Source organism: Eschrichtius robustus, chromosome 3, assembly GCF_028021215.1.
Source record: "Eschrichtius robustus isolate mEscRob2 chromosome 3, mEscRob2.pri, whole genome shotgun sequence".
In the NCBI taxonomy this organism is placed as follows: domain Eukaryota; kingdom Metazoa; phylum Chordata; class Mammalia; order Artiodactyla; family Eschrichtiidae; genus Eschrichtius; species Eschrichtius robustus.
In genome coordinates, this window is record NC_090826.1 from 36,586,905 (window position 1) to 36,604,723 (window position 17,819).

Here is a 17,819-nt window from a genome sequence, read left to right on the forward strand (position 1 = left end):
TCTCATGCCCCTGGCTGGGAGGGTGGGCAGGAGGGGGGTCACCATAGCCACTCCATGGGGATGGCGCTGGGGCTTGCCTGCACTGAGGCCCTTAGCAGCCCTCTAACCACTGACCAGCTTTGCCCAAACACCTGTATCCGGGAACACCGTGGTTCTGTACTCAGGTTGATTCACACACAGCAATGACCGTAGATACCGGCTGCTTTGAACACAGCCTTGTACTCAGACAGTCCCAGGGCCCTGTGCATATTCGCTGTGGGTCCCCTAGGTGCTCCAGAGACTGTCAGCTCTACTGGTGGCCTTGAGCACAGGGCAGCCTGGCATATGCTCTAACCCCTGCACATCCAGTGTCAGGCACGGCACTGCCTGGTCCACACACACACCCAGGGCCTCGTTTCCCCGACTTTATTCAGTGGCACGTTCACAGCGGGGATGGGGGTAGACACAAGGTGGGGCCTGATCTGTCCTGGAGCCCTGGGGGCACCACACACCATGCACTACAGATGGGAGGGGGCACAGGGGGGCTTGGTGGCCCCAGCAAGAAGCCTGTACTGGGAGGAGACAGTGAGGAGGAGGTCCCCCAGCCCAGGCCCACAATGGGAGGGCCTGATACTGGGCTGAGGTTGAGGGGAGGGGGTAGGGGGCACAAAGTGTCTGTTCCAGAGGGGCCAAGTGGCCAAGCCTTACCCAGGACACAAGCCCACAGGGTGGGCTGGGGGACACTCTGGACGTAGAGCTGTGCCACTCTCCCTTTGCCCCTCTGGTGAGGGAGAGGAGGGTTTTGGGCTGGGCCAAGCAGCTACCCTGTCCTGCCCCATCCCATCCTCGGCCAGTCAGAACGGCTTTGACGTCTGCTTGAAGATGAAGCCTCGGTATGCGAGTGTCTTCATGATGTTGGCAATGTTCTTGCAGTCATCTAAAAAGAGGAAGAGAAGACATTTAGATGGGCCCCAGAGCCTTCCCCTGTGGGCCCAGAGGTACACAGGTGGGGGTGGGAGGCAGGTTCAGATTCAGGAGCCATAGGCTCTAAACCAGTGGGTCCTATCCCCAGGTGGCAGCAACTCCAGCTTCAGGTTGGGCCGGGTGATGCTGGGCCAGCAAGAAGCCTGGTCTCAATGCTTCTGAGTTCCATAATTCATGCTGGAAATTGGCCAGCGTGTCCCTCCCTGGCCCCAGCGGTGATGTATGGGCACCGTCGCAGTAAGAAAAAGGCAGAGTAAATGTGTAATTTCTCCCTTGACGGCCCCCGGCCGCTGGGCGATCCTTCTTGTTGCCGCCGCGTGGGGACGGCCCGTCCGCCACACTCCGTCTTCCCGCCACCCGTCTTGATGTCTCCATTTCATTACTGTGCGGCCATTCATCACGCCCACGGCCAGGGTGACTTTGCCGGCACTTGCATGTGTGTGGGAGATGTGGCCCAGGCCATAATCACTGGTGACAAGGCACAAGCCTCGGCACTTCCAGGCCAGGGTCCCAGGCTCACGTGCTCCAGCAGCTACTGCCTGGGCGCCTGCTCCTGTGCAGCCCAGGCCAGTGGAGAGGGGCCAGGTCTGTGGTCCTCTTAACACCCTGGCCAGCAGCCTTCTACCAGACACGCCTGTGTAGCTCAGCCCAAGCCCTGCCTCTCCCACCCCGGCAGGCTTCAGCCCTGTCTCTGGCCATATCTCAGATTAAAGACATATGTGGCTGCCAGACCCTGTCACAGCAGTATTGACTGCCGTGAGAAACTCCATGGTGAAAACTGTCCTAGACCCAGGTGGCCACAGGAACAGGTACTCCTGGAGCCTCAGTATCATGGTCATGGGCCCCGACTCCCTCACCTGCCTCTTCTTCCATCCCCCTCCCACCTCCCATAGGTGCTCTGCTCCTGTGCCATAACCAGGACCTCAGCTGCCACCGCCCTCGTGGGGTCGATGCTGTGGTGGCAGAAGTATCGTACGTCGATGTCATAATCAGGTGTGGGGGTGGTAAGGTCAAGGTGGGGTCAGGAGGCCCCTGCGTCTGTCAAGGACCAACCCCTTGCGCTGAGCTCCCAGCCTGCCCTTGCCAGGACCTTAGACCAGGAAAGGGGACCCACCAGAGCTAGAAAAAGACTGTGGGAGTGGGAGGAGTCTGGTCAGGCCAGGCCCTGTATCGTCAGCCAGACACCAGCTCTGCAGACCCGGCGCACAGCAGACGAGCTCTCTGGGTCAGGTCAGACAAGTCACACGGGGTCCTGTCTCTCAGCTCAATATGAATGTAGCTACGGCGGATGTGGGCATGGACAGGTGACCCAGGACCCAGGCACAGGGACACCTTGTTCCTCTAGGCGCTTGGGAAGCCATGAAGGCTGGTCTGAGGCGGAACGGTGAGAAGACAGATGGGTGGGTAGTGGCGGCCATGGCAACTCCAGACGTGACCCATCCCCATGGTTTATGGGCCGGACACGCGCCCCGCTCAGCTGAGGCCCCGTCATTTGTCTCCCTTAGCGTGTACGCCTGTGCTGTGGGGGTAGAGGGTGGAGGGAGGGGGCTGTGACGGGAGGAGCTAGGCAGTCGACAGGAAGGGGAATGGGGCAGGAATGGCTGTGCAGGAGGGGCGGGCCCCAGGAGTGGGGAGGGTTTATGACAGGGTCCAGGGGCTGTCACTGCACCGTTGAAAGGGCTACGATAGGTGATTTTCTTCCCAAATAAATCTGGCCTTGTCAGGGCCCCTCCGATCCTTGCTGTCTCCGGCACTCTGGGGACCGTGGCCGCTGTGCATATTAAGAATAAGTCCCCTCGTTATCTGCAATTACCCAGCGGCCACACACCTCATTTCTTCCAGCAGAAAAGAAAATTAGTTTTCTATTGACTTCATCTGGCTCCTCCCTCATTGCTGGACAAATTGCTCAATCTACCTCCCCTGGCCCAAGTGAATGTGCCCAGCTCCTCCCCCCAGGCCACCAGCCATCCAGTGGGGGAGCATTGACTTCCCACCTGTGCCTCGTCTGGAGCTGGGCAAAGGTCCATGTGCCCCAGTCTCGCCCCTGACCTCTCCCCACTCTACACACCAGATGGCTTCATCCACATCCTGAGCTTCTGAAAATTGCTGTCTCCAGTCTGGGCCTCTCTCCTGAGCTCCAGACCACAGATCCAAACGCCTCTGGAACACCTCTTCCTAGGTATCTATACAAACTCAAAACATCCAGCAGTGAACTAATTTTCTCCCCCAAGCTCCTTCTCTCCCCTGTGTTCTCCATCCCAGTGAATGGCACTCCCAAATGTCCCAGAAGAAACCTGATTCAAGCTTGACATCCTGCCTTCCCCCCAAATCCAATCAAGCGTGAACTGCAGGCTTTATCTTCTTCTCTGTCTCATCATCTACTTCCCTTCATTCTGGCACCACTTCCCAGTCCAGACCCCATCATCTCCTGTTCTTACAACAGCAGCTGGTCCTCTTTCTTTTCCCTTTAATCCATTCTCTTACAGCCAAAGTGATCTTTCTCACACAAATCTGATCACATTCTTTTCTCTTTAAATCCCTTCAGTGGCTCCCCTGCCCTCACTTTCAAGCCTACACACTCCTTATTATGACTTCAAGTTAAAGGCCCTGCAAAAACAGATCCCTGCTATCTCTGGTCTCACCCCCGTCACTCTCTACCCCCAACGCCCGGATTCCAACCTCAAGGAACCACTTATGTTTTCTGAAAATGACAAAGTGGGTTTTGGAGTCAGACCTGCTTGTAGTCTTAACTTCGCCCACTGGCTGTGTGCCCTGCGGCAAGTGCCGAGTTTCTCCAAACTTCAGGTTCACTAGGGGTGACAACAGATACTACCTCAGTGTTACTGGGGGGACTGAACAGTGATACACCCACATGTCTGCACATGCTGTATGTTTGGAATACCTCCTCTCTTCTTGAAGGGAAGGCAAGGATGCTAGTTTTCTGGATGACCCAATGGTGAGAAGGTGTATACTGTACAATCTGTGGCACAGATGACACAGGGGCCAGCACACTTGGTGAAACCACTTGTCACTCGCACCACAAACTCTGACTACTGACCCTGTCCACTGGGGATTCTGGAGTCTTAACTTGTTGCAGCTGGTCCACCACAATGAAGAGAGACCCAGACTGGGGAAGACAGCCCTGAAAGCCGACCTAAGAGTCAGTGCAACCCACTGATCAGCACAGAGACAAATCTGGGCTTTTAATAGACCATAAGTTCAGAGAGAGCACCGGGTGAGCCTCCCAGAAAGTCCTCTGCTCGAAGCTCTGGGGCCACCTGGGTCAGCAGCCCCACCTCGTGGCACGTCATTGAGCTACTGAGGCCAGCCTGAGGCTGTTCTGGGGTCGGGGGCAGGGAGCCTTGTGCCCACAATGGAGGCCTCCAAGAGTAGGTCTTCCTCACCTCCAAATTCTAGAAGACTAACCTGTTTTTATGTTCCTGCAGGAACATCAACTTGTGACAAGACTGCCCTCTTCTTTTGGGGGGCATTAATATTCCTAATGTTGGAATTAATTCTTAATGTTTTTATGTTGCCAAGGCTGTAACGGGGGGGTCGGCTGCATAAACCCCTCAGAGAGGTGAGTGGGGCCAGCACCTAACAAAGGATGAGCTTGCTGGCTGGCTCCAAGGGTAGTCAAATATCTGTTTGGCAAAATAGCTGCTAGTGGAAGGGTGGCTCAGATCGCTTAGGACAGCCGGTGAGAACACACACAGGGCAACCACCTGACGCTGACACACTCCAGTTGGCTGCACTTGTCTGGGAATTGAATGGTAGAGGACAGGATGCAGAGCCTGGGCCAGGGCCACCCTCAGGAGGGAACGGACCCAAGGAAGCTCATGGAAGGCCATCTATTCATGCACTCATTCATTCAGCAAATACACACTGACACCTTCTGTGTGCCGGCTGCGCAGGGCCATGCTGGGCCACAGGGCTGCAGACTCTGCAGCTCCCTGCCCTCGAGGAGCTCAGAGACTGCATCTATACGTGGTGCAGTGTGAACAGTGCTATGAGAAGGAGGCACAAAAAAGGGCACTTTGTTCAGTCCAAGGATCAGGGAAGGGTTCTTGGGAGGACGAAATTAAACATGCAGAGAGGGCCGGCCAGCAAGTTGGGGCTGAGGTGGGGAGGAGTTCTCAGCATACGGAACAGCACAGGCACATTTCTGGAGGGGAAATGTGGAGTGTCCCCCACAAATTTAAGTTGAGCAGGTGGGGGATGATGAAGAATAAGAGGCAGGGGAGCGGCGAGACGAAGGCGGCGAGGTCAGCGGTGGCCGTCTAGAACAAACCCTGCAGAGCCCCGAATGCCAGACTAAGGAGCTTATAATTTCATTGTTCTGGGAATGATGGGGAGACTCACATGTTTGAGGAGGAGCATGACAGGACCCGATTTGTGTTTCAGAATTCTCTTTCAAGGATTAGAGGTGTTAACGCGGAAGGCAGAGACAGCGACTAGCAGACTCTACTATGTATTTCTGGTCCAGGCCAGAAATGGTGGCCCAGAACTAGGCCAGTGGCGGTGGAAATGGAGGTGGAGATATACTGGTGATGTGGAGAAGCAGATGGAGGCAAGAGATTTTTAGGAAATAGAATGAGCAAGACTTAATGAGGGGGCTGGGAGGGCTGGAGGAGGGATGTGTCTAGGATCTGAGTGCCACTCACTGAGATGAGGCAAACCAGAGAAGGTGCAGGTTTGGGGCAGTGATGAACGTACCTTCGGATGTATTAAGTCTTGAGATTTCTATGAGACACCTAAACTTATCAGGCATTTCTTTTATGGCTTCTGGGCTTTATATCTTGCTTAAACAGGCCTTCTCTATCCCAGTGTTATTAGAAAACTATCATGTATTTTCTTTGAATACTTTTTCTATTTAACTTTTTAATCTGTCTGGAATTTACTTTTGTATGTGGTGAGAAGTAGAAGATCTAACTTTATTTTTCCCCTAGTGGATAGCCAGTTGTCCTGTCACCATTGATCAAACTGTCCACACCTGCCCCATGCTTTTGAAACGATGCCTCTATCTTATATACCATCCCCACACATGGATCTGTTGGAGCGAGGAAAGAGAATGAACGTGAAATGATCAAAGAAGCAAACCAGATTGAGAGGACACCTGGAGCAGCAGGGTGACAAGCCGCTGACCTTACAGGGCTGTGAGGCAATGTGGCCTAAAGGAAGACATAGACACAACCTGAGGCCTCCTGCCTAAAAAGCTCAGCCTGGCAACACACCTTATGAGTGATCTCCAGGTGCTGGTGAGGAACGGGGCTGGAGCCCACGGAGCAAAGATGGGTGGAGAGAACAGCACAAGGAGCAGGAACCATGACAAGGAAAAGAGAGCAAGAACCTGGCGCATGTCGACATTCTAGAACCTCATCTTGTTTCCACCTCTTTCTGTCTGTCTGTTAGGACACCTTGGCAGCAGCGTGCCTGAGTGCAAAGTGTCAGTGGGACTGCCGGATCAAATACGTCCCCAGCCCCACATGGGACACACTTATACTAAAACGATTATTTGCTGTTTATCTGTTTAAATTCTAATTTAACTGATGTTCCTATGTTTTTATTGCTAAATCGGCAACTCGGTGCTGGGGGCCCGCATCTCAAGCCATGGCTGGGTGCAATTCAGGGCACAACAGCAAATAGGAACTCAGAAGAAAGGAAGCCAAGGCAGGGAATTTAGGACTAAACCAGCAGAGGGCCCCTGTATATCCTTAGATTCTGGGTTTGAATCCAATCTCCATCACTTAGTAACTGTGTGAACTTGAGCAAATTACTGTACTTTATTTAACCTCTGTTTTTGGATTCTTCTTCTCTAAAATGGGAATAATAATGATAATTATAGCAACTACTTCCCTCAAAGGGTTGTTAAAAAGATGAAATGAGTTTTTATTTGTGAAGCGCTTAAAACAGTGGCTGGGTTAGTTATTATTAGTAGTATTGGTGTCGTTATTCCAATAATATCCAATAATAATATTGTTAATTCCAACAGAAATACCCTGATATCCCCCAACCCCTGCTCCTTGTCCCAGATATGACCCACAGAGTCCCCTGGGCCCCCAGACAGGGTGACCTTGGCCCACCCGACACACCCTCCAGACATAGATTCCCTTCTCCCCACCGACACGGCTCCCACGGCTCCCTCCCCCTCCCCCCAGGTGGGGCCGTTATAGCCTCAACTCCAAAGTGACCCCTTCTTCCAGCCCCTCCCCGCATCCCCCCTCCACCCCACCGAGGTGCCCGGAGGTGCCACAGGGCTGATGGTGAAGGATGACGGTGGTTCCACAATAAGGGGAAAAGGCAATTTCATCTTGATTAGCAGGCGATTTCTCTCTCCGTAATAAGCGCGCTCCAAATAATTAGCGTGTTTTACGTAATAATGAAATTACAGAAATGCAGTCCACTTATTCAAACAACTCACCATTACCATATTTTTAAATATTAGACTTAATTAGAGTTTATCACTTCGGAGAAGTATGCGGACCGAAGATGTTTTTAAAAAAATCCTCATAAAGTGTTTATTAAGCGCTGGTAAAGCTGGGATAATGATGTGTTTGGAAATTAAGGCAATCAAACACTTACCGCCGCTTCTGGAGGCCGGGCATGGAAATGAGGCCATTACACGCCCATTACCCGCCAGCTCACAGCCACTTGGGGGGCGGGGAGAGGATGCGCCTGGCCGAGAGGGCACAGTGCCCAGAAACGCCTGTGCCAACAGCCCACAACAGCCCGACCAGTAAGCACAGCATCACTTACAGGACATCTGGCCACCAGGAGCCCAACTCAAACCTGGCCAGGCAAATGACTGGACAGGTCCCAAATGCCAAAGAAGACACCCAAGACTAACCCAGGTCCAGACTCCCAGGACTGGCAGGACATATCAACTTCATTTAAACCCCAGCGCAGAGTGGGGACAGGAGCCAGACTGGGCAGCCAGAGAGGTCAATGAGAAGAGGCGGAGGCTGAGGAAGCTACAGACCCGAGTGTCCACTCCCAATTCTGGGCCACACAGGAAGGGGCAGCTAGAGTGGTGGAGAAGGGTCTAAGAGGCAGCTGGGGAACTGAGCTGGGAGCCAAAGATGCAGAGGAGCCAGGGGCCAGGCTCAGGAACACACCTGGGGACAGACTCGGATTGGGGAAAGTAGGCAAGAAGGGTGGCGGGAGAGGGGCTGGTGGCTCCAGGCCCCATTTATCCCGGTGAATAACTAATTCCAGAATTTATAGTGCTGGGTTTTTGTTCTGTGGCCATTTATATCTGCGAGGGGAGGAAATGAAGAGGCAGCGCGGATGCCACATCTTTCTGTGTTATTGCTTGTCTGCCATTTGCAAATCATTATTAATTGTGGGCCCTGGTGGCGGGCTGGGCGGGGGCCGGGCTGGGTACATCCACATAGCTCTTCATCAAGGACCCCAGCCGCTGCCCCAGAGAGCCAATTACCCCGCCCTGATTGGGATCAGATAAAGAGGGAATTTTTACAAATTAGGGAATAAATAGAATTTCCACACAGGGCGCGGGCAGGACCTGAGAGGCTGTAATGAAAAACCATCCGTCACCATCAGCGCGGGCTGGGCACATAGCCGCGGCACTCCCTCCCTTTGTGGGCCCACCCTCATGCTCAGGGGCCTGGACGTACAGGTCTAAGGACACCCCAACCCCTCCAAGGCCTGGAAGCAGGGAGAGGAGTTCCCAGTGGGGCGCGTGTATGCCCTCTGGGCCCCAGCTCTGACACTGTCCCTAGTGCCTCTCCCTCAGGGTCTTGACAAGGAGGAGACTGAGGCAGTCCTGAGGACGACCAGAGTTGGGGACCACGGGGCAAAGACCACATCCACGCCCCTCCAGCTATGGCAGCCCTAGGGCAGAGCCCTGGCCCGTGGACCACTCACTCTGGGTTCCCATTAGCGCTCCTCCCCTTGGATCATTAAATATGTATATCTTATTACACGCCTTGTTAGAGTATCGAGCTCTATTGACTGATGATAAATCCTGAGCCTCGTCCCGGCCATAAATTTATCTGGAGATGATGAAGACTCAATAATCTAGTCAGGCAGATAATATCATCGGGCCTTAAAAAAGATCATTACATTATATGTCAGAATTAAAAGTGAAATACGCCGTAGTAACAGGGCGGCTGCTCTGGCCATTACAACGGGTGCCCGCCTCCCCCAACTCGTCCCCAGCCAAGGCCCCATCCAGGTAGAGGGGCCAAGAGCCTTGCCCTTCTTTTGGCTCTGGACGCCACAGATAAAAGTGCCTGATAACCTAAGGCAAAGTGAAGGGGACCTGGCCTGGGAGGGGAGAGGGGAGAGGGGAAGAGGTGGCTACTGAGAACAGCTGAGCACCTCTGCCGTACTTGGCAGCCACTTCTGCCCCAACCGAGCTCCCACCTGACCCTGTCCCTAGGGGTCTCCTGTGGGACTATCTTCTGGGGGTCCTTGAGTGGCTCCAACAGGAAGGTGACAGGGCTTCACACCCTTCCAGAGTGGCCTGACCAATCAGGGCAGATTCTTTCCAAAATGGAGACACGGGGATAGGGAGAGGTTAGGCTACTTGTGTGTATGCCCCAGGCACCTGTGACCTGGCCCCAGACCCATGTGCCAGCAGCATATCTGAGGCCTTTCCTGTGAGCATGTGCTATCAATCCAGACCACGGCCACCTCCTTCCCGAGAGCCCTGCCTGTCACAGCCTCTACATCCTGTCCTTTGAGAAACTTGCCGCCAGCCTCTTGTTCTTTGACCTCAGCACTAACAACCGTCTCCGTTATATCTTATTTTCACCCATTTCCACAGTCACACCCTCCACCTTGTTAACATCCTCCACTGTGCTACCTTTGAAATGTTAAATTCAAATATTCCCAGTTACTGACGATAATATGCTTTTTCTTTCCTCTCACTGGAACCTCGAAACCGTTTACATCCCTAGTATCTCCAGATACATCCCCCTCCTGTGTTCACCTTTCTCCCCGTCCACTTTTGACTGCTTACCCAACAGCCACTCCCCTTCTGCGAAGCTGGCAGAGCCCGCTCCTCCCTCCCTGACCCAGGGAAACCTCCGTGGTCTGAGCCATTTGTGCGGATCCTACCCCCTTGCCAGCCATGGGTTTAGGAGGGGCCAAGTGTTCTGGCTACTGGGATATGATGGTTAAGTTTGCTCAAAGACCTTCAAGGAAAATTTCTTCACTCTTACGAAGAGAACCATGAGGGGAAAATAGTCCTGTATATTCTGCTGGATGTTTTCACGTCTGCACATAATGTCTGGGACTGCAGAAGCCATATTCCAACCTTGAGGGGAGTTAGCCTGTGAAGAACATGCTGAAGATAAAAGAACAGAACAATGGAAAAAAATCTGGGTCCTTGATGACATTGCTGAGATGCTGAATTAACCAACCCTAGGATCACCTTACCTCTTCTGTGAGGGAATAAACCCTCTTATTATTTAAGATTTAAATTGGGTTTTCTTTTTCTTGTAGCCAAAAGCTTACTAACATACAGAATGTAAAGGCAGGAAAGAGAATGACCAAACAAATGAAGGGAGGCAAAGGGCAATGAGGACACTATTTCAGGCTAGGAAGCTGGTAACCCTTGTTATGCTCTCTTAAAACATTTGCTCAGGGCTTCCCTGGTGGCGCAGTGGTTAAGAATCCGCCTGCCAATGCAGGGGACACGGGTTTGAGCCCTGGACCGGGAAGACCCCACATGCCGCGGAGCAACTAAGCCCATGCGCCACAACTACTGAGCCCGCGTGCCACAACTACTGAAGCCTGCGTGCCTAGAGCCCGTGCTCCGCAACAAGAGAAGCCACCGCAATGAGAAGCCTGTGCACCGCAACGAAGAGTAGCCCCTGCTCACCGCAACTAGAGAAAGCCCACAAGCAGCAACAAAGGCCCAAAGCAGCCAAAAATAAATAAATTTATAAAACAAACAAACAAACAAACAAAAAAACCATTTGCTCAAATTGTCTCCTGCTGTATCTCAGGACACAGGCCATGTTACCATAAAGGCTAAAAGAGTCAAGCTTAGGTGGGAACCCAGGTGAAAACAGAGGGAAGAAAATACAACTTTACTGAGAAAGGATTTTATGTCTCTGACTTGCAATTTAAGTTGACTTTTTTCAAAGTCCCATGGCAACACAAAATCACAAGACTCAAGGCTTCTTTCTCCCCTGCCCTTCTTAGCATGTCGTTTCCAATTTCCAGGTTATCTTATGGTCCAAAATGGCTGCTGAAGCTCCAATTATCACGTCCACATTTTAGGAAAGAGGAAGAAGGAAAAAGCAAGAATAATGTACTTTCCAGCTAAGTCATTTCCCTTTCAGTACTGTTCCTGGAGGACCCACACACTTTTCCTTTTATCTCACTAGCCAGAACTCAGAGACATAACCATATCCAGTTGTATGAGAAACTAAAAAAAAAAGTAGTCTTTTAACTGGGTACACCTTGCTGCCCCTAATTATCCAGGGGCTCTATTTGGTGAGAAAGAAGGTCAATGGCTATTGGGTACATACCAAGCAGTTTCTGTCCTAGCAACATAACTGATACACCTCGCTTTGGAGCTTGGATTCCATGGTCCACCATCTTAGTCCTTTCTTGCCAATCGTCTCAACTCTCTTGCTCCCCTTTTCTCCCATCACCCTTGCCTGGAAAAACCCAAACTCTGCCTTCTCTATGCTTACACCTGAGCTGAGTGTGACTAGAGAAAACCGAAACCTTACAGATTCACGCAACTCATAAAATCATAGTCATCAACCTCAACTGGGTGTATAAAACCGCCCCATTTCCTATGTGCCTGATCAGTGCACACGCTCTCTCTCCCTTTCTCCCTAGTTCAATTTCCAACTTTCTCTACTTTCCACAACTCTCAAACTCCCTACCCCCAACATCGCCCTACCCTCTCAGCCACACAACCTCATCTCCTACTTCACAGGAAACACAGAAGCCGCACCCCTGCACCTGTGCCAGTCCTCGCCTTTCATCCTGATACAAAAGAGGAACTGTCCTGATGTCACTTCTGAAGCCCATCCCCCCACTCCACCTGGTTTCTGGAGTCTAACTCGACTGCCTTTTCAGGGGTCTTACTTTGTGAGTAACCCCCTTTCTCTCTGATATAGCTTCAGTTGCTTCTTCTGCACTGGTTCCTTCATGAAAACATGTAAATATATTAAATCTCTCTCATCTTTAAAAACGAGCTCCCTTTAATTCCTTTTCCCTTTTCCCATGTGGCTAAGACCCAATATTTCCTCCCTTTCGCAGCCAAAGGTCTCATTTCCTCCTTTCCCACCCTGCGACCTGATTTCCCCCAGCAGCACCTTACCAAACTGCTTTCTCTAACAATCCTTATGGCCTCATGGGGCTGAAGTCCAATGGAAGCTTTTCAGGTTTAGGTCAACCCAGTGGACTGACTCATGCCTTGAAACTCTTCCCTCGGTTTCAGTGACACCACCTTTTCTCCACTACCCTCCTCCAGCTCCCCTGTCCGTGCCTGCCTTTTCTCCTGACTACCCCTAAGAGGTGGGTGTTGCTCAGAGTGGTCGTTGGCCTTCTTCCCTTTTTACTCTCTGCACTCTCCCTGGGCAAACTTATCCACCCCTAAGGTTTATTTACCATATATTTCCCCATAGTTTCTAAACCTGTATTCCTACTACCACCACCCTGGTCCAGGGCACCACCCTCCCTCATCCAGGTGACATTAGTGCCCCTGCCAATCTCCTCTATAGCGTCCTTCTAAGCCACAAATCTGGTCATTTCACTGCCTGTCTTAAACCCCTTCAATGATCCTGGAACTGAAAAAGGACATCAGTAGAAATGCTGGTGAAACTGAAGTAAGGCCTTTCGTTTAGTTAACAGTGAAGTAATACCAATGTTAATGGCCTGGTGGTGATAGTTGTACTATGATTGGGTAAGATGTTAACACTAGGGAAAGCTGGGTGAGAAAGGCTTCTGCAAATGTAAAATGAGTTCCAAGTAAAAAGTTTAAGAGTTAATAATTAAAACGACAACCATCACCACCACTTCCAACGGTGCCTCACTGCTCTCAGGATAGCATCCAAACTTCTACATTAAGTTCTGGGGATCTGCCCAGGTGTCCCCCTCTGGCCTCATCCTTCCCACTCTCCTGCTGGACCACGGAGTTCTGGCGCTTCTCCCTCACGTGTTTTTTTCATGGGCTCTTCCTTCTGCCTGGGAAGCTCCTCCCCCACTGCTCAGCTGGAGCGCCCCCCTCGTCTATCCTGAGGGATGGAGGCTTGCCGTGGTTTCCTGAGGTGCCTTACCTGCGCCCCCGTGCAGGCGTTAGGAACCCCTTCTGTGTGTTCCCACAGCACCCATGTTCCTCCATGTGACTGCCTCCGTCACTCCCTGCTGGACCACAAACCCTTTGGGGGCACTACGGTTACCTCAACAGAGGCCCTCGGTAAATATGTATTAAGTGTAGGGTAGGAAGGACTGGAGGAAAAGAAAGAGGGAAGGGTAGAGGGACAAGATCATAGGTGAGCCCACTCCAGCCGTGACATCTGCCACCTGAAGCCCAGACAGGCCCAGGCCCAGGCCCTGAAAATCAGTCACGGTCCTTCCTCAGATTCCAACGTGCCGGCGCCTTCGGCCCCTTCCCCACCTCCACTCCTTCTTAGTACCTTCGTTTCCTCAGGACCTGCTGTGCCGGGAGACTGGCTGGGACCTGAGCTCTCAAGTGACCTGGCCAGCCTGTCCTGAGCCAAGACATCTGGGGGCGGAAGTTGTGGCGCTGGGGCTCCGTACTCCCCGCCAATGATGCCCTGGAGAAGGGCCTGGCGATGCCTGGGGACTCTGGGAGGGGGGGCTGCCCTCCCTAAGCCCAGTCCCACCTGGTAAATATTTCATCCTCAAGCTGCTCAGCTAATCCCTATTAATTTCAATACCGATGCCTTGCCTGGCTCAGCTCCCAATGCATTATTTATCCCCTTTGTTTGTTTGTTGCTAACAGGTGGGCCCCAGCGGAGGCGCTGACTGGGGACAAGCCCACTCCATCACAGTGTGGCTGTGAATTAATCATGAGGACTAATGGGAACCACCTCAGCTCCAGGCACTTCCCTAGCCCCCTCCCCCTGCCCTGGCACCCAGGGGTGGGCCGGGCCATCTCAGCTCAATTTAACTCAATTCAGAACAACACATTTTACTCACCATCTACCCACAAGAGTCAGACACTATGTTACGCTTTGGGGATACAAGCTGAACAAAACAGACATAAATTCCTGCCCTCAGGGAACTTACAATCTAGTGGGGGAGAGAGGCACTAAACAACCTCTTAATGAGGACTCTGACGGGATGCTCCAAAGGGGGAGTGCACAGACGAGGGGCGCTGACCAAGGCTACGAGTCAGGGAAGCTTCCTTGAAAAGCAAACTGAGCTGTGCTCTGCAGGAGGAGTGGGACTTGATTAGGCCAAGGGTGGGAATGGGGGCTCCCAAGGAAAATAAAGCCACGTGGGAAGGCCCTGAGGTGAGCGAAGGCATGGCAGGTTCCAGAGAATGAGGGAGGGCATTGTGCTGCCGCGCACGGGGCACGAGGAGAGAGGCTTGAGAAGGGAGCGCTCTTCTCCCTGAATGACCAGCATCTGTCCCGGCGGATTAGCACAGAGTCCTCCTGAACACCCGAACACAAGCACACACTCACACCACCTCTGCCGACTTGAGCAGCATCTGATGGCCTGACCTTGCGCCTGCGACACCGGAGAGGCGGTCAAGATTATGAACCTTCAACTGCACAGATCAGGAAACTCAGGCGAGCGTCTGGCCTGGAGGCTTCTGAGGGGGCCAGTGCGGGCCTTAGCACCCTGAAGCTTAGGTGTGCCCGTGGCAGGCCAGGGCTGGGGACACCGACCGGCCTCGGCCACAATGCTCACATCACCCCCCAGGAAGGAACCTGCCTCACCTCTGAAAACCCAGCACTGGATGGGGCACCCACGAGACGCCAGCAAACACCTGCTGAGTGAATGACCGCACAAGAGCGAATCTCTCTCTGGGGAGATCCTTCCCCAGAGATCTAAATAGACGGAACGAGCTAACCTGTACGCAGGATGTTACAGTACTTTCATAGTAAGCCTCACAGTAAGCCTGAGAGGTAGGAGCCATCATCAGCCCCATTTTAAAGAGGAAGAAACAGAGGCCCTGGACGGTGAATGACTTACCCAGGACCACACAACCTGAAGTGATGGGCCGTAACCAGGATGAGGTCAGCCTGGCTCCAGGCTCCTGGCTCCCGCATATCCATAGATCTAACCCCTCTGTGGGGGTATTTCCCCAGGGATCTCCCTTGGTGACTCCAGGGACCCTAGTTCTTGAAGACAATCCTAAAAGGCACCTTTTTTATGAACCAAGTGTAGCTCTGCCAGGGCAGAGACCTCATTGTGCGCATGATCAGGGGTGTGTAATTCTATTCAAAGTGGCCACTTTGAAAATCCATGTGTCTCCAGGCTCTCCGTCCATCATGGTGTCAAGTCCTCGAGCAGAGGCATCCGTCAGCGCCTCCCAACGCCATGGGCTGTGTGCCCGCACGCCTGATCCCGCCCATGCGCCTGTCCTTGGCTCGGGGCTGCTCTGGCAGCACTAACCCCGCCCTGTGAGAAGGCTCAGGCTAGCCTGCTTGCTTGGCCCAGCCTTACCCCTGCCTTCAGGCTAGCCTGACTGCCGGGCCCCACCCCTGCCCCAAATGCCTCCTCTGCCCTACCGGGTCTCTGTTCTCTTGGAGCTAGGCAGCCAGCGTGGAGGCAGCCTCGATAACTCGCTAACGTGCTGCCCATGCTGTTCTTAAAAATTTATGACTGTGCAACATGAAAAATCCGGCTGAGGAGCCGTCATTAGCGGCGCTGCCTCCCTCCCCCACCAGGGCCGCCCTCGTAAATTGAGATTTATGGCTGCAGCAGGCGGGGCGGGGGCGCGTGCAGACGGCGAGGATGCTGTGGCGGAGACAGGCAGAGGCCGACGAGGCCGCGATGGGGCCGGGGGCTCCCCCCTGCGGCAGCTACGGTTCATCGCAGTCTGCGGAGATACCTACCGAGAGTAACGTCTGGCCTGGGGTGCCGGCCTAGCGCGGATGCTGATTCCGTTTAGCAGTCGGACTGCAGGGGGAGGAGCCAGTACTATGCCAATCACTGGCTCCTTGAGGTGTAGGGCCAGATCCTGAAGTCCAGGGGCAAGCAGGCAAGGGCCTCTTAGTAGGATGACTTGGGGAGGGGGAAGGTTGGACCTAGGGAGGAAGGATCATCCTTGCTGGGGTCACAGGGCCTGGGCCCCCCAGAGCCAGCTTCTCCAACCAGAAGCATCTAGTTTGGGCTGTGACTGTGGTATCCCAACCAGAGAATTGAAGGGGAGGGAGGGAGGAAGGAGGATGCCAGGACCCTTCCCTTCCCTCTCCTTTCTCTGGTAAGAAGGGCCAGTGGAGGGGATGTTAAAGGCAGGAGGGCAAGGACTGGATCAGTCACAGAGCCTCCCCTGACAGAGGCCAGGCTGGGGCTGAAGAGGGGAGGAGGTGAGCCCATGAGCCTGCTGCCCACCCCCCTCGCAGGCCCTCCCGATTACCTCCCCTCTGCCTCCCCCCCTGCTCACTTAGCCCTGTCAGCCAGGCCATTATGAAATTGGGGTTTCATTTACAGACTAATTAAACATTACAGCTTGTTCACAATTACAACGCGGGGATGAGGGAGTAACTAATTACGGAAGAAATGAGCTAACATTTATCTCTGCTCCCACCCTCCCTCTACCCACTGCCCCCCCCCCCCAATCTGGCTTCCTCCCACTCTCTGGTCAGTACCAGCTCTCAAGGCTTATTACCTAGGATGGGGGACTGGAAGGGTACCCACCCACCCTAGACACCAGGTTGGGCTGCAGTTCCCAGCTACCCCAGGGGAGGGGCTTAGCTCCCAGAGCCCTGCCACAGAGACAGTCAGGGCTTTTGTGCAAGACCCTGTGGGTGTAAGGACCCTGTGATGGTACGTGTGGCCCTCATATGGGGGGTGGGGACCTGCCCTGGTGTATGACTGTGACAGCACTGTGGAGCCATGCGGCTCTATGTATCTTTATCTTGTGGGGCAAGGTTCTGGTGTGACTGCTGCAGACAAAGATTGTGTGACGGGGTATGAGCATGAATGATCCATGCCCTAACCCCCAACCCCCAGGGCAGAGTAGGAAAGAACCAGGCAGCTGCAGGAGGTGATGGTCTAAGCGGGCCTGGGATATGGCCCCGGCAGCCCCAGGACCAAATCCCCACTGGGCAACCTTATTCACTCCCTCAGAAGCAAGAGAGGCAGCAGGGTTACCCTGCCCTAGGGCTCATCTCGTCCCTGTCCTCGGGCTGGCCTTGGCTTCTGGCCAGATGCCCCCTTGGGGCCCAAGGAGCCTCCTGGGGGCCTGGGGTGCCCCCTGTGGGCAGGAGTCCTGGGGTCTGGCTGGCCTGCTGCAGAGTTTAATAATAGTAACAGTGAGAGTAAGCGTTTCCATCCCTCCTGCCTTTGGGCAGAAGAAGAAAGGAAAGAGGAGGGAGAGGAGGGAGTGGAGGGAGCGGGCTGAAGGGAGGCTTTGAGGCCTCAGAACTCACATCAAACGGCCGGATCTGGGCCTAATTGTCTGACCCCTGCCCCTGCCTTCAATCAGCTCTGCGGCTCCCTGCCCGCCCCTCGCCTAACTAGCAGCCATGTTCTCCTCATTAGGACAAGCTCCCCTTGCACACATGTCCCCGGACATGTCCCCAGCACTCCCAGCTCCCAACCCTGCCTGGTGGGAGGGTACAGCGGGGACCCAGTTTTGGCGGGGCTCCTGGGACAGCTATTCCCTCAGCCACAGCTGGCTGGCCTGAGCGGCTCAGCACCTCTCCCTGAGCTGCAGGGTCCTG

At 53.6% G+C, this 17,819-nt stretch overlaps 1 protein-coding gene across 7 annotated transcripts in view; it reads right to left on the minus strand.

Annotated features, from left to right (window-relative positions):
* Window positions 1-390: 390 nt before the first annotated feature.
* ERI3 (ERI1 exoribonuclease family member 3) overlaps window positions 391-17,819 on the minus strand; it is a 128,301-nt gene continuing 110,872 nt past the window's right edge. For all 7 annotated transcript variants that reach the window (XM_068539745.1, XM_068539742.1, XM_068539746.1 and 4 more), the window contains one exon: window positions 391-916. In XM_068539745.1, coding sequence (XP_068395846.1) covers window positions 834-916 — 83 coding nt within the window. In that variant the 3' untranslated portion in view covers window positions 391-833. The remainder of the gene's footprint in view (window positions 917-17,819) is intronic.